Source organism: Lampris incognitus, chromosome 16 (genome assembly GCF_029633865.1).
Source record: "Lampris incognitus isolate fLamInc1 chromosome 16, fLamInc1.hap2, whole genome shotgun sequence".
NCBI lineage: Eukaryota > Metazoa > Chordata > Actinopteri > Lampriformes > Lampridae > Lampris > Lampris incognitus.
The window spans coordinates 2,092,114-2,108,300 of record NC_079226.1 but is presented as its reverse complement, the minus strand read 5'-3'; the positions used below and the strand labels follow the sequence as shown (position 1 = coordinate 2,108,300).

General features: G+C 48.2%; 1 protein-coding gene across 1 annotated transcript; it reads right to left on the bottom strand.

The window, feature by feature from the left end:
- Positions 1–1,092: 1,092 nt before the first annotated feature.
- dact1 (dishevelled-binding antagonist of beta-catenin 1) lies at positions 1,093–12,361 on the bottom strand. The gene is made up of 4 exons (XM_056296271.1): positions 12,317–12,361; positions 11,925–12,054; positions 9,491–9,694; positions 1,093–4,493 (listed from the first exon to the last, which is right to left on the bottom strand). The coding sequence occupies exons 1-4, from the start codon at positions 12,359–12,361 to the stop codon at positions 2,509–2,511; spliced, it is 2,364 nt and encodes a 787-aa protein (XP_056152246.1). The 3' UTR covers positions 1,093–2,508.
- Positions 12,362–16,187: the final 3,826 nt, after the last annotated feature.

Here is a 16,187-nt window from a genome sequence, read left to right as displayed (position 1 = left end):
GAAACGGCACCAGAAGCAGCACTAGAAACAGCACTAGAAACAGCACTAGAAACGGCACCAGAAGCAGCACCAGAAACGGCACTAGAAACGGCACCAGAAGCAGCACTAGAAACAGCACTAGAAACAGCAATAGAAACGGCACCAGAAGCAGCACTAGAAACGGCACTAGAAACGGCACCAGAAGCAGCACCAGAAGCAGCACTAGAAACAGCACTAGAAACAGCACTAGAAACAGCACTAGGAACGGCACCAGAAACGTCTGTGGCTTCATGACAGCAGATCTGGTTTGAGCTCAGTTCTGTTCAGATGGAAACTCTTCTAATCCAAGTGTCCCAGCAGAGTCCAGATCTAAACTGAACCAATGGAAGACCAGGGGCCAGTAGACACCGTGACAGCCAAACAACAGCTGTGAAGGGCTTGTGAAGGGCTTGTGAAGGGCTTGTGAAGGGCTATTTTTACCTGGCATGTGTGAAACGTCTGCACCCACGTGACCCAGAAAGACTCGACAGCCGGGACGAGTCCCTGTCACGCGACGGGGCTCGTCTGCCCATGTAGGAAAGAAGATTGCACTCTCGGTGAGTTAATTGTGTTTTAAATTAACAACTTTAATGAAAAAAAGTGAATTGACCTCAATTCTGTTAAATGCTGTTTTTACATTGTTGCCTTGGCAACAGCAGTTGAAGTTAAAAAAAAAACACACGACTTGTTCTATAAACATTTCAGAACCGACCTGCATGATCTTCCCTCAGACACCGTCACACCGGATATCCTGCACGTACCCGCCAATATATGAGACGGCGCTACACCGGATATCCTGCACGTACCCGCCAAATATATGAGACGGCGCTACACCGGATATCCTGCACGTACCCGCCAAATATATGAGACGGCGCTACACCGGATATCCTGCACGTACCCGCCAAATATATGAGACGGCGCTACACCGGATACGTACCCACCGAATATATTAGGCTTTGATAGAGTCCATCAGAAACAACGTGACTCGGGCTGCCTCAGAAAAAGGGACACGTGTGGACGGGCTGAGCTGTGTGCAGGACGATGCCCCAATAAATAGAAAAGAGTCACAGTCAGTCTGTCTCAAAGTGCAGAAGGAGAAGAAGACGGCTTCTGAACTGTCTTTATTTTCACCCAGAACCAGGTTTTACCCAAACCAACTGACCCATCTCCACTGGACATGACAGCTGATCCCAGGGTTCCCACAAGATCCTGGAAACCCTGGAAATTCAAGGAGCAGTTTTCCCGCCATGAAAACAACTGGAAAATTATAACACGGATCAAATGTCCTGGAAATAATGTGGAGGTCATGGAAAATTACAAAGTTAGGCAACGTATTGTGTTGTATTGTATTGTATCGTATCGTGTTGTATCGTATTGTATCATATCGTATTGTATTGTATCGTATTGTATCGTGTTGTATCGTATTGTATCGTATTGTATCGTGTTGTATCATATCGTATTGTATTGTATCGTATTGTATCGTGTTGTATCGTATTGTATCATATCGTATCGTATTGTATCATATCGTATTGTATTGTATCGTATTGTATCGTGTTGTATCGTATTGTATCGTATTGTATCGTATTGTATCGTATTGTGTTGTATTGTGTTGTATTGTATCGTTAACCACTGAGATGGGATATTTCTATGTAGCTTTTATCTGAGATGTGATGATGGTCTCCATGTGTTAGTGTTGAGATGTGACATCAGTGTGTGAAGTCTGGGCGGTGTGTTCAGTCACACAGTCCATGTAGAGACTGTTGAGACTCCCACTGATAGTTAATACTGAACAATATGACCTTCTGTCAACAATGTCCGGATGTCCAAGATAAAGTCATGGAAAATGATTTCCTAAAAAGAGTGGGAACCCCGGATTCCTCTGATTCCATTTACAATGACTTCCATATGAGCACGTAGCTTCCGCCTGGATCACCAACTAGCCCTCATCGCTCCCCGTGGAAGATCTGAGGATGAGTCTTTGTGAAAGATGTCTGCTGGTACCAGAGAGTCTGGTCAGCCGCCAGAGTAAAAGATATTGACATCATCACTTCCTGTTTCCCCAGAAAACAAAGACTATGTGTGGTTCCTGTGAGCTGGAAGGAGATTCACTCATGCTTGAACGGGTTTCTACAGGGGGGAGGAAGAGGAGAGTGTTCTGATATAATCTCCCTGGGACCGATGAGATGATCCGATCTCACAGAGATGATGAGATCTACCTCCAACAGGAGTTAAAGGGTTTATTCCAAAACGCTGGTTAAGGTGTTGAGACACAGCAGGGAATTTTGTTTCCACATTCACATTTCAGAAGGAGAAGGTGACAGATGTCAGTGTAGAAAGATCTTTAACCTCACATTGTTTTTTTCAATCTCTCCTCCAAAGTCTGCTTCAGTATGGAGCTGACCTGTTCAGGCAAGCAGAGGGTTCTGGACCAGAGTCATAACAGCAGAGCCGGTCTGGCTACAGCACGAAACTGGTCTGGTTACTGTTTCCTCATACGGTGGTCATGAGTTTGAGCGAACCAGATTTGAACCTCAGGATCTTCTTCTTCAGGTTGTGAGACGCTTTGATCTTAACAAAGGTCTTGTTCGGAGCTGGGCTCATTTCCTGCCCTCCTGTCCCTGACCTGATGGCCCCTGCCTGATTCCTGCTCCTTCCCTTCCCCCCCGCCCCTCCTCCACTCTCCTGGGAGTTGCTGGTGGAGGTAGTGACCGACTCCGCCTCACTGGCGCTGGACTCGCTGTCTCCGAAGCAATTGGTGGTGTAGTTGGATTGCTCGTCCTCGCTGGTGTCTACGATGGTGGAGTGGAAGAGGGAGGCACACTCGGCTGAATATTCAGAGTCGCTCCCCCCCACGTAGGAGTAGGGGCTGCTGTGCTGCCCCTCAGAGGGCAGGCACATGTTTGCCGTGGTCTGGCTCAGTAGTGCCCTCCGGTGGCGGCGCTGAGCACGGCGGAATGCCTCGTCATACTGGAGCTCGGTGATCCCCCGCAGCCTGTGGTAGTCGCTCCGTTTATGTTTTGGTTTAGCGATGACCGCCACCGCTTCCCGTCCTTGGTGATGATGTTGATGGTGATTTCCATGGAGACCTTGGTGATGTGGCCTGGATACTCCAGCTCTGCAACTCATGGCGGCGGTGGAGTGTCCATCTAGAACTTGGCCTTCTGGGATCGGTACAGGGATGCGTTTGATTCTAGAGGAGGACATCCCGGCTGCAGCTCTCATGGAGACTTTTTGGTGGGTGGAGCTCTGGTATTCTGGAAGACATGTTTTCTTTGTAGTAGACTTGTGGTTCTGTTTGTCTCTTCTGACTGACAGTGTCTGTGACACAGAATCAACATGTTTAGAGCCCCGCCCTCGCTGCATCACCACAGCAGTCCTCCCCTTGATGACCTTAACATTCTTCCCGCTGCGCTTCCGGAGCTTACCGCTCAGCTGCTGCGAGAGGATGTACTCAGTGCGGACATTGTGACCTGCCCCAGCCCTACCCCCTTCATTCTGGCTCTGGTAGGAGGAGGCTAAACTGATGAGTTCTGGCACTGGCCTATCATTTATCCCCATTAGGCCAGATGGGAGGGGCTTGGGGCTCTTTCTGGGTGTTGCTGATTGGGTTTTGGTGCTTTGAGGGGGTTTTAGAGGTTCTTGGCCAGTGGTGGATGCTACAGAACAAGATGGCTGCTTTGTGTCTTTGGAGGAGGAGACAACTCCAGGAATGGATAGCTCAGGAAGCAGAGTGTCCGTAGAGGTCGGTGCTAGTCTTTTGTTTCCTGACGGAGAACCTGTCTTTTTTGACAGACTATTACAATTTGTATTAATGTCCTTGTTGTTGAGAAAGTGGCCAATTTGCAAACCTCCATTACCAACATGGGAGCCACTTTGTGTTTGTGTCAAACTGCCGTTCATTATCTGCAAGTCATTTGGTGTCACATGACTGTTGTTCTGGCATCCTCCCATCTCCTGAACTCCACCGGCCAGCCAGCCAGGTCGCACCTCTGACCTCCTCAGCGTTCCCTGAGCTGGGTGAGCAGGAGGAGGAGGAAGAGGGGGCTGTCTCCCTGACAGACCAGCCGGTCTCAAGATGCTCTTGGAGGGGTCGGTGCTGATGGTGGTTCTGGGTCTGCAGGTTCGGATGGGCCCAGCTCTCCTCTGCAGCAGAGTGTAGATGTAACCGTCCAGACGCTTCTGAGGAGTCTGACAGGAAGAGGAGGAGGAAGAGGATGAAGAAGAGGAGGAAGCTGGCCAGGAGGAGCTCTGGGGTACAAGAGCAGGAGCAGGAGTAGGCGGATGCTCTGGTTTCAGTATGTTGAGGAAGGTGGGGCAGATGAACACATCACTGGACTTCCTGTCCACCAGTTCAAACTGGAACTTAGACTGGCAGTCTGGGGGGGAGGCATGTGGGGCTGAGAGGGAGTGACGAAGCATTCTAGAGGAGTCCTGATCATCAGACAACTCCCCCAACACACAACCAACCAGGTCATCTGGAGACAGAGAGAGAGAGACAGAGAGATTCAGATTCAGATTCAGGCAACTTTATTTATCCCAGAAGAGCAATTCAGTGCCACAATCTACCCAGACCATACACAACTCACAGACAAGCGGCAATCAGCAGCATGTCAGAGACAACAGACGACAGAATAGTACATGGGCAAGAGATGCACACTGTCAACCTCGTGTGGCCTTGAATGCAGACTCACACGAGGACAAGGCGAAGAATAAAAGTTAACTCAAGTTAAAAGAATAAATAAATAAATAAACAAACAAGCAAATAAATGAAGCGTCCCAAGATGCAGTGCACGTTACATTCCTCCACTACAGTCAGTGAACGTACAGACCCACAAGCCATGTGAAACACAGATAAGGTATAAACCAACTATTGTGGTTTAAAAACAAAATAAAGCATTCATTTAAAATGACTACTCTCAGCATTTACCAGCCTGACAGCAGAAGGAATGAAGGACTTAGAATAGCGACTTGTTTTCCTAGGGGGCGCTTTATAGCGCCGGCCTGAGGACATTACAGTGAATTGACTGGACAGCATGTGGTCAGATTGCCTAGCAATTCCTTTTGCTTTCGTTTCTCCCAGAGGGAGCACAAGTCTCTCTGCTGGACTCTGATTGTCTTGGAGCAGACCTGAACCATACTGTTTATTCCTGCCCTTCACTGTCCACCAACAGACAGAGGAACCAACAGACAGAGGAACCAACAGACAGAGGAACAAGTTAAAAGGCTCTCAATACATGACTGGCAGAAAATACACGAGATGGTGTTACAGATATTAAAATACACGAGACGGTGTTACAGACATGAGATGGTGTTACAGACATTAGATGGTGTTACAGACATGAGATGGTGTTACAGACATTAGATGGTGTTACAGACATTAGATGGTATTACAGACATGAGATGGTATTACAGACATGAGATGGTGTTACAGACATTAGATGGTATTACAGACATGAGATGGTGTTACAGACATGAGATGGTGTTACAGACATGAGATGGTGTTACAGACATTAGATGGTATTACAGACATGAGATGGTGTTACAGACATGAGATGGTGTTACAGACATGAGATGGTATTACAGACATGAGATGGTGTTACAGACATTAGATGGTATTACAGACATGAGATGGTGTTACAGACATGAGATGGTGTTACAGACATGAGATGGTGTTACAGACATTAGATGGTGTTACAGACATGAGATGGTGTTACAGACATTAGATGGTGTTACAGACATGAGATGGTATTACAGACATGAGATGGTATTACAGACATGAGATGGTGTTACAGACATGAGATGGTGTTACAGACATTAGTTGGTGTTACAGACATTAAAATACATGAGATGGTGTTACACACATTAGATGGTGTTACAGACATGTGATTGTGTTACAGACATTAGATGGTATTATAGATATGAGATGATGTTACAGACATTAAAATACACGAGATGGGGTTACAGATATGAGATGGTGTTACAGACATTAGATGGTATTACAGACATTAGATGGTATTACAGACATGAGATGGTGTTACAGACATTAGTTGGTGTTACAGACATTAAAATACACGAGACGGTGTTACAGATATGAGATGGTGTTACAGACATTAGATGGTATTACAGACATGAGATGGTGTTACAGACATTAGATGGTGTTACAGACATTAGATGGTATTACAGACATGAGATGGTATTACAGACATGAGATGGTGTTACAGACATTAGATGGTATTACAGACATGAGATGGTATTACAGACATGAGATGGTGTTACAGACATGAGATGGTGTTACAGACATTAGATGGTATTACAGACATGAGATGGTATTACAGACATGAGATGGTGTTACAGACATGAGATGGTGTTACAGACATTAGTTGGTGTTACAGACATTAAAATACATGAGATGGTGTTACACACATTAGATGGTGTTACAGACATGTGATTGTGTTACAGCCATTAGATGGTATTATAGATATGAGATGATGTTACAGACATTAAAATACACGAGATGGGGTTACAGACATGAGATGGTGTTACAGACATTAGATGGTATTACAGACATTAGATGGTATTACAGACATGAGATGGTGTTACAGACATTAGTTGGTGTTACAGACATTAAAATACACGAGACGGTGTTACAGATATGAGATGGTGTTACAGACATTAGATGGTATTACAGACATGAGATGATGTTACAGACATTAAAATACACGAGACGGTGTTACAGACATGAGATGGTATTACAGACATGAGATGGTATTACAGACATGAGATGGTGTTACAGACATGAGATGGTGTTACAGACATGAGATGGTGTTACAGACATGAGATGGTATTACAGACATGAGATGGTGTTACAGACATGAGATGGTGTTACAGACATGAGATGGTGTTACAGACATGAGATGGTGTTACAGACATGAGATGGTGTTACAGACATTAGATGGTGTTACAGACATGAGATGGTATTACAGACATGAGATGGTGTTACAGACATGAGATGGTGTTACAGACATTAGTTGGTGTTACAGACATTAAAATACATGAGATGGTGTTACAGACATTAGTTGGTGTTACAGACATGTGATTGTGTTACAGACATTAGATGGTATTATAGATATGAGATGATGTTACAGACATTAAAATACACGAGATGGAGTTACAGACATGAGATGGTGTTACAGACATTAGATGGTATTACAGACATTAGATGGTATTACAGACATGAGATGGTGTTACAGACATTAGTTGGTGTTACAGACATTAAAATACATGAGATGGTGTTACACACATTAGATGGTGTTACAGACATGTGATGGTGTTACAGACATTAGATGGTGTAACAGACATTAGATGGTATTGCAGATATGAGATGATGTTACAGACATTAAAATACACGAGATGGCGTTACAGATATGAGATGGTGTTACAGACATTAGATGGTATTACAGACATGAGATGGTGCTACAGACATTAGATGGTGTTACAGACATAAGATGGTGTTACAGACATTAGTTGGTGTTACAGACATTAAAATACATGAGATGGTGTTACAGATATGAGATGGTGTTACAGACATTAGATGGTATTACAGACATGAGATGGTGCTACAGACATTAGATGGTGTTACAGACATTAGATGGTATTACAGACATGAGATGGTGCTACAGACATAAGATGGTATTACAGACATTAGTTGGTGTTACAGACATTAAAATACATGAGATGGTGTTACAGACATTAAATGGTGTAACAGAGATGAGATGGTGTAACAGACTAGATAATTTTACAGACATTAGATGGTGTTACAGATGGTGTTACAGACATTAGATGGTGTAACAGACATTAGATGGTGTAACAGACATGAGTTGGTGTTACAGACATTAGATGGTATAACAGACATGAGATGATGTTACAGAGATGAGCTGGTGTAACAGAAATGAGATCATGTTACAGACATTAAATGGTGTAACAGAGATGAGATGGTGTAACAGACATTAGATAATTTTACACAGACATTAGATGGTGTTAGAGATGGTGTTACAGACATGAGGTGGTGTAACAGACATGAGTTGGTGTAACAGACATGAGGTGTTGTAACAGACATGAGGTGGTGTAACAGACATGAGGTGGTGTAACAGACATGAGATGGTGTAACAGACATGAGTTGGTGTAACAGACATGAGGTGTTGTAACAGACATGAGGTGGTGTAACAGACATGAGGTGGTGTAACAGACATGAGGTGTTGTAACAGACATGAGGTGGTGTAACAGACATGAGGTGGTGTAACAGACATGAGATGGTGTAACAGACATGAGATGGTGTTACAGACATTGAATGGTGTAACAGAGATGAGATGGTGTAACAGACATTAGATAATTTTACAGACATTAGATGGTGTTACAGATGGTGTTACAGACATTAGATGGTGTAACAGACATTAGATGGTGTAACAGACATGATTTGGTGTTACAGACATTAGATGGTATAACAGACATGAGATGATGTTACAGAGATGAGCTGGTGTAACAGACATGAGATGGTGTAACAGACATGAGATGGTGTAACAGACATGAGGTGGTGTAACAGACATGAGATGGTGTAACAGACATGAGGTGGTGTAACAGACATGAGTTGGTGTAACAGACATGAGGTGGTGTAACAGACATGAGATGATGTTACAGAGATGAGGTGGTGTAACAGACATGAGGTAGTGTAACAGACATGAGATGGTGTAACAGACATGAGATGGTGTAACAGACATGAGATGGTGTAACAGACATGAGATGGTGTAACAGACATGAGGTGGTGTAACAGACATGAGATGGTGTAACAGACATGAGTTGGTGTAACAGACATGAGGTGGTGTAACAGACATGAGATGGTGTAACAGACATGAGTTGGTGTAACAGACATGAGGTGGTGTAACAGACATGAGGTGGTGTAACAGACATGAGGTGGTGTAACAGACATGAGTTGGTGTAACAGACATGAGATGGTGTAACAGACATGAGATGGTGTAACAGACATGAGATGGTGTAACAGACATGAGATGGTGTAACAGACATGAGATGGTGTAACAGACATTACAGGAGTTCAGCTTCCGCAGTAAGTGGATTCTTTGTTGTCCACGCTTGTCAGCTGAATCTGTGCTGCCGTGGACGTTGAGCTGGGAGTCGCCTGGTGGGAATCAAACCGACGCTGGCCCAGAGGACGGTACAGCACAGGACAGCTGACACATCAGGCCAGCATGAGCCCGCGGACGGACGGGCAGGTGAAGGTGTGTGGACAGTCGTGTGCATGTGGTTGACATTTATCCATGCTAAATCTTGCAGCCATCACCAAAAACATGCCACCGTCACTAGCACACGCCAACAAACAGGAAGCTGGTGTGACCGCTGCAGCAGAAACCGGAAGTCAGTGGACTACAGTTCTGCAGAGGGACGATACAGTTCAATTTACCTGTGGACTGCTGCCGAGCGCCGGCCTGGTAGAGGGGAGACTCAAGGGCGGGGCGAGGGGTAGAGTTGAAGGCGGGACAGAGGGAGGAGTCGAGGGCGGTGCAGAAACAGATGCTGGAGCGACAGCTGGACAAACACTCGCTGAACACGGAGTTGGACGAGTTAGAAAGAGAGCAGGACACCCCATCACTCAGCTCATAAAAACCTGGAGAGAGACAGACAGACAGAGAGAGACAGACAGACAGACAGAGAGAGAGAGAGACACACACAGACAGAGAGAGAGACAGAGAGACAGAGACAGAGACAGAGAGAGCGAGACAGAGACAGAGACAGAGAGACAGACAGAGAGAGAGGCAGAGAGAGCGAGACAGAGAGACAGAGACACACAGATAGACAGAGAGAGGGGGAGACAGAGAGGGACAGAGAGAGAGAGAGTTAAATATTGGGGAGGGGCAAGGGTTGAAGAGAGAGGAGAACGAAAGAAAGAAGGGAAAAGAGCTATGAGAAAAGAACAAATAAAACATTTTAACTTATTTATTTTCTAAAGGCGAAACGAAGAGTCAGACAGAGAACGAGAGACAGAGAGCAACAGAGAGAGAGAGACAGAGAGAGAGAGACAGAGAGACAGAGGGAGAGAGAGAGACAGAGGGAGACAGAGAGACAGAGAGAGAGAGACAGAGAGACAGAGGGAGAGACAGAGAGCGACAGAGAGAGAGAGACAGAGAGAGAGAGACAGAGAGACAGAGGGAGAGAGAGAGACAGAGGGAGAGAGAGAGACAGAGGGAGAGAGAGACAGGGGGAGAGAGAGACAGAGAGACAGAGGGAGAGAGAGAGAGACAGAGAGACAGAGAGACAGAGGGAGACAGAGAGACAGAGGGAGAGACAGAGAGAGAGACAGAGAGACAGAGAGAGAGAGACAGAGAGAGACAGAGAGACAGAGGGAGAGAGAGACAGAGACAGAGGGAGAGAGAGACAGAGACAGAGGGAGAGAGAGACAGAGACAGAGGGAGAGAGAGACAGAGACAGAGGGAGAGAGAGACAGAGACAGAGGGAGAGAGAGACAGAGACAGAGGGAGAGAGAGACAGAGACAGAGAGACAGAGGGAGAGAGAGACAGAGACAGAGGGAGAGAGAGACAGAGACAGAGGGAGAGAGAGACAGAGACAGAGGGAGAGACAGAGACAGAGGGAGAGAGAGACAGAGACAGAGGGAGAGAGAGACAGAGAGACAGAGAGAGAGAGACAGCGAGAGAGAGGGAGAGAGAGAGACAGAGGGAGAGAGAGAGACAGAGAGAGAGAGACAGAGGGAGAGAGAGACAGAGAGACAGAGGGAGAGAGAGAGAGAGAGACAGAGAGACAGAGGGAGAGAGAGAGAGGGAGGACAGCAGGCCGGTCTGTAGAACACAAACAGAACAAATCAGACCCAGAATCAGATTCAGTATCAGACTCAGACAGTAAGAAAAGTCTTTTTTTCTCCCCTCCCAGCTAATTACCCCACTCTTCCGAGCCGTCCCGGTCTCTGCCCCGCCCCCTCTGCTGATCCGGGGGGGGGCTGCAGACCACCACATGCCCTTCCGAGCCGTCCCGGTCTCTGCCTCACCCCCTCTGCTGATCCAGGGGGGGGCTGCAGACCACCATATGCCCTTCCGAGCCGTCCCGGTCTCTGCCTCACCCCCTCTGCTGATCCAGGAGGGCTGCAGACCACCACATGCCTCCTCCCATACATGTGGAGTCACCAGCCGCTTCTTTTCACCTGACAGTGAGGAGTTTCACCGGGGGGACGTAGCACGTGGGAGGATCACGCTATTCCCCCCAGTTCCCCCTCCCCCCTGAACAGGCACCCCAGCTGACCAGAGGAGGCGCTAGTGCAGCGACCAGGACACATACCCACATCCGGCTTCCCACCCACAGACACGGCCAGTTGTGTCTGTAGGGACGCCCGACCAAGCCGGAGGTAACACGGGGACTCGAACAGGCGAGCCCCGTGTTGGAAGGTAACGGAGTAGACCGCTACACCACCCGGACGCCCGAAGCGTAAGACAGGTCTGTGGCAGACGCTCTGGGCGGGTGTGGACTGGGCTGTGTCTGCAGGCCGGAGTCAGGATGCTGAACTTGTCCTGCCAGATGGTTCGGTGCAGGAACGTCCATGAAGACTGGACCAGCAGGTGGACCTGGGCTCTGACAGCCAGGTGTCGCACCATCAACCCCGGTGTGGACGTGTGGGGGGGGGGGGGGGACTAGCAGCGGGGTGACTGCAGGCTCCATGTGAATCCGGCTCATCTCCACCCCTCACCCACGAGCTGCTCCGGTGACATGCTACTGACGCCACGCGCAGCTCATCGTTCATCCAGTAATGCATTTTCCCAGTGCATTCTGGGAGATAAACTGCAGATTTCAAGCATCTAAATTGAGACCTGAAATTAAGTCGGTGGTCTACCTGAGCTCGGCCGGCTGTCCGTCTCCACGCGGTCCAGTGACCACTCTGTGTCCAGTCGCAGGTCACTGATCTGTCGGTCCAACTCCTGTAACTGACTGATCAACCCCACATCTCTCCTCCTCAGGCAGTTCTGACACACACACACACACACACAGAGGGAGGGAGACAGAGACAGAGACAGACAGACAGACAGACAGACAGACAGACAGACAGACAGACAGACAGACAGACAGACAGACAGACAGACAGACAGACAGACAGACAGACAGACAGACAGACAGACAGACAGACAGACAGACAGAGACAGAGACAGAGACAGAGCTGTATTATAAAGGACGGACTTATTAAGTGTGAGTCAGTGACACAGTGCTTCGCTGGCACCAGCCACATACCCTGAATACATCCTGAATCACTTCCAGCCATCCACACAATGACATGGCTAAAGTCTCTATGGAGACGCACTGTCAGTCTGAATACTGTTTCTATGGAGATGCACTGTCAGTCTGAATACTGTTTCTATGGAGATGCACTGTCAGTCTGAATACTGTCTCTATGGAGATGCGCTGTCAGTCTGAATATCGTTTCTATGGAGACGCACCATCTGTCTGAACAATGTTTTTATGGAGGTGCACCATTCGTCTGAATGTTGTTTCTATGGAGACGCACCCTCAGTCTGTTCCTATGGAGACACACCGTCAGTCTGATTATTGTTCCTATGGCGACACATTGGCAGGAGTGGACAGATGCTGCGGTAAAATAAACACAGGACGTAATGACAACATCTAATACCCATCCTCAGTAATAAAGCTGGATCAAAGTCATTGGTGAGACGGGGTGAATAGCTTTGCTGAAGGGCACAACGTCAGGAAGGGAGGACAGTCGTTGCATGAAGAAAGTCTTAAGGACAAAATCAACATTCTTTATAAACCTTTATTACAAACAGACAGACAGACAGACAGACAGACAGACAGACAGACAGACAGACAGACAGGGCGGATACTATGCAGGTTTGATAATCAGGCTGTAAAGAAGTCCAGAGGTTCTGTGGGAAGACAAAGACCTTCTGAAAATCAGAGGGAACATTTTACTCCTGGTTTACTTCCACCAGTTTAAAATGAATGCCACGACACAGCCATGTTCGCTCACTGCTATTTTTAACGTTCCCTCACCCACTCTCTCTCTCTCTCTCTTTCCTCATCTCTCTCTCTCTCTTTCCTCATCTCTCTCTCCCTCTCTCTCTCTTTCCTCATCTCTCTCCCTCTCTCTCTCCCTCTCCCTCTCTCTCTCTCCCTCTGTCTCGCTCCCTCTCTCTCTCTCGCTCTGTCTCTCTCTCTCTCTGTCTCTCTCTCTCTGTCTCTCTCTCTGTGTCTCTCTGTGTCTCTGTGTCTCTGTCTGTCTGTCTGTCTGTCTGTCTGTCTGTCTGTCTGTCTGTCTGTCTGTCTGTCTGTGTCTCTCTCTGTTTCTCTCTCTTTCTGTCTCTGTCTCTGTGTCTCTCTGTGTCTCTCTCCCGTTCAGTGAAAGATGATCACCAGAGTATCGTGGCTCTCAGTTTGCCTCCACAGCAGGTCTGGATATCTGGCATGTCAAAGGGAGGAGGGGGCATGCAGCCATTTGTTGCTAGCTGGGAGAGAGGAATGTGTGTGTGTGTGTGTGGGGGGGGGGGGGGTTAGTAATGCAGGCCAGATCTCTGTCAAGTCTGGAAAAGTTGCTTTATGAAAGATTTAATTCTAATTCAGCAGATGTCCAGAAACTCCTGCTTTGAAGTCCCCTGATTTGTGGTGAGCAAGAAAGATCTGGTCTGCCCAGTCCGTCAGAGTGTTTCAGTTTCCTTCCCTGGACAGGAAGTCCTACACGTCCTCTGCTTCTGCAACTCAACAAAAAGCACGAGAAGACAAAACCTCTTGTGAGGGAGGTTAATGAACTGGGAGGTAACTGGTGGGTAAACAACCTCCAGGTGGAGCTGCTGGTCTAAATATCCAGGTGGAGCTGCTGGTCTAAATGTCCAGGTGGAGCTGCTGGTCTAAATGTCCAGGTGGAGCTGCTGGTCTAAATATCAAGGTGGAGCTGCGGTCTAAATGTCCAGGTGGAGCTGCTGGTGTAAATGTCCAGGTGGAGCTGCTGGTCTAAATGTCCAGGTGGAGCTGCTGGTCTAAATGTCCAGGTGGAGCTGCTGGTCTAAATATCCAGGTGGAGCTGCTGGTCTAAATGTCCAGGTGGAACTGCGGTCTAAATGTCCAGGTGGAGCTGCTGGTCTAAATGTCCAGGTGGAGCTGCCCGTGTAAATGACCAGGTGGAGCTGCTGGTCTAAATGTCCAGGTGGAGCTGCTGGTGTAAATGTCCAGGTGGAGCTGTGGGTGTAAATGTCCAGGTGGAGCTGCTGGTGTAAATGTCCAGATGGAGCTGCTGGTCTAAATGTCCAGGTGGAGCTGCCCGTGTAAATGTCCAGGTGGAGCTGCTGGTCTAAATGTCCAGGTGGAGCTGTGGGTGTAAATGTCCAGGTGGAGCTGCTGGTGTAAATGTCCAGGTGGAGGTGTGGGTGTAAATGTCCAGGTGGAGCTGCAGTCTAAACGTCCAGGTGGAGCTGCTGGTTTAAATGTCCAGGTGGAGCTGCGGATGTAAATGTCCAGGTGGAGCTGCTGGTGTAAATGTCCAGGTGGAGCTGCTGGTTTAAATGTCCAGGTGGAGCTGCTGGTCCAAATGTCCAGGTGGAGCTGCTGGTGTAAATGTCCAAGTGGAGCTGCTGGTCTAAATGTCCAGGTGGAGCTGCTGGTCTAAATGTCCAGGTGGAGCTGCTGGTGTAAATGTCCAGGTGGAGCTGCGGTCTAAATGTGCAGGTGGAGCTGGTAGTGTAAATATCCAGGTGGAGCTGCTGGTCTAAGTGTCCAGGTGGAGCTGCTGGTCTAAGTGTCCAGGTGGAGCTGCGGGTGTAAATGTGCTGGTGGAGCTGCTGGTGTAAATGTCCAGGTGGAGCTGTGGGTGTAAATGTCCAGATGGAGCTGCGGTCTACATATCCAGGTGGAGCTGCAGGTCTAAATGTCCAGGTGGAGCTGCGGTCTAAATGTCCAGGTGGAGCTGCTGGTGTAAATGTCCAGGTGGAGCTGCTGGTCTAAATGTCCAGGTGGAGCTGCCCGTGTAAATGTCCAGGTGGAGCTGCTGGTCTAAATATCCAGGTGGAGCTTGGTCTAAATGTCCAGGTGGAGCTGCGGTCTAAATGTCCAGGTGGAGCTGCTGGTGTAAATGTCCAGGTGGAGCTGCTGGTCTAAATGTCCAGGTGGAGCTGCCCGTGTAAATGTCCAGGTGGAGCTGCTGGTCTAAATGTCCAGGTGGAGCTGCTGGTGTAAATGTCCAGGTGGAGCTGTGGGTGTAAATGTCCAGGTGGAGCTGTGGGTGTAAATGTCCAGGTGGAGCTGCTGGTCTAAATGTCCAGGTGGAGCTGCTGGTGTAAATATCCAGGTGGAGCTGCTGGTCTAAATGTCCAGGTGGAGCTGCTGGTCTAAATGTCCAGATGGAGCTGCTGGTCTAAATGTCCAGGTGGAGCTGCTGGTCTAAATGTCCAGGTGGAGCTGCGGTCTAAATATCCAGGTGGAGCTGCTGGTCTAAATGTCCAGGTGGAGCTGCGGTCTAAATGTCCAGGTGGAGCTGCCCGTGTAAATGTCCAGGTGGAGCTGCTGGTCTAAATGTCCAGGTGGAGCTGCCCGTGTAAATGACCAGGTGGAGCTGCTGGTCTAAATGTCCAGGTGGAGCTGCTGGTCTAAATGTCCAGGTGGAGCTGGTAGTGTAAATATCCAGGTGGAGCTGCTGGTCTAAGTGTCCAGGTGGAGCTGCTGGTCTAAGTGTCCAGGTGGAGCTGCGGGTGTAAATGTGCTGGTGGAGCTGCGGGTGTAAATGTGCAGGTGGAGCTGCGGGTGTAAATTTCCAGGTGGAGCTGCTGGTCTAAATGTCCAGGTGGAGCTGCTGGTCTAAATGTCCAGGTGGAGCTGCTGGTCTAAATGTCTAGGTGGAGCTGCTGGTCTAAATGTCCAGGTGGAGCTGCGGGTGTAAATGTGCTGGTGGAGCTGCGGGTGTAAATGTGCAGGTGGAGGTGCGGGTGTAAATTTCCAGGTGGAGCTGCGGGTCTAAATGTCCAGGTGGAGCTGCTGGTCTAAATGTCCAGGTGGAGCTGCTGGTCTAAATGTCCAGGTGGAGCTGCTGGTCTAAATGTCCAGGTGGAGCTGCTGGTCTAAATTTCCAGGTGGAGCTGCTGGTCTAAATGTCCAGGTGGAG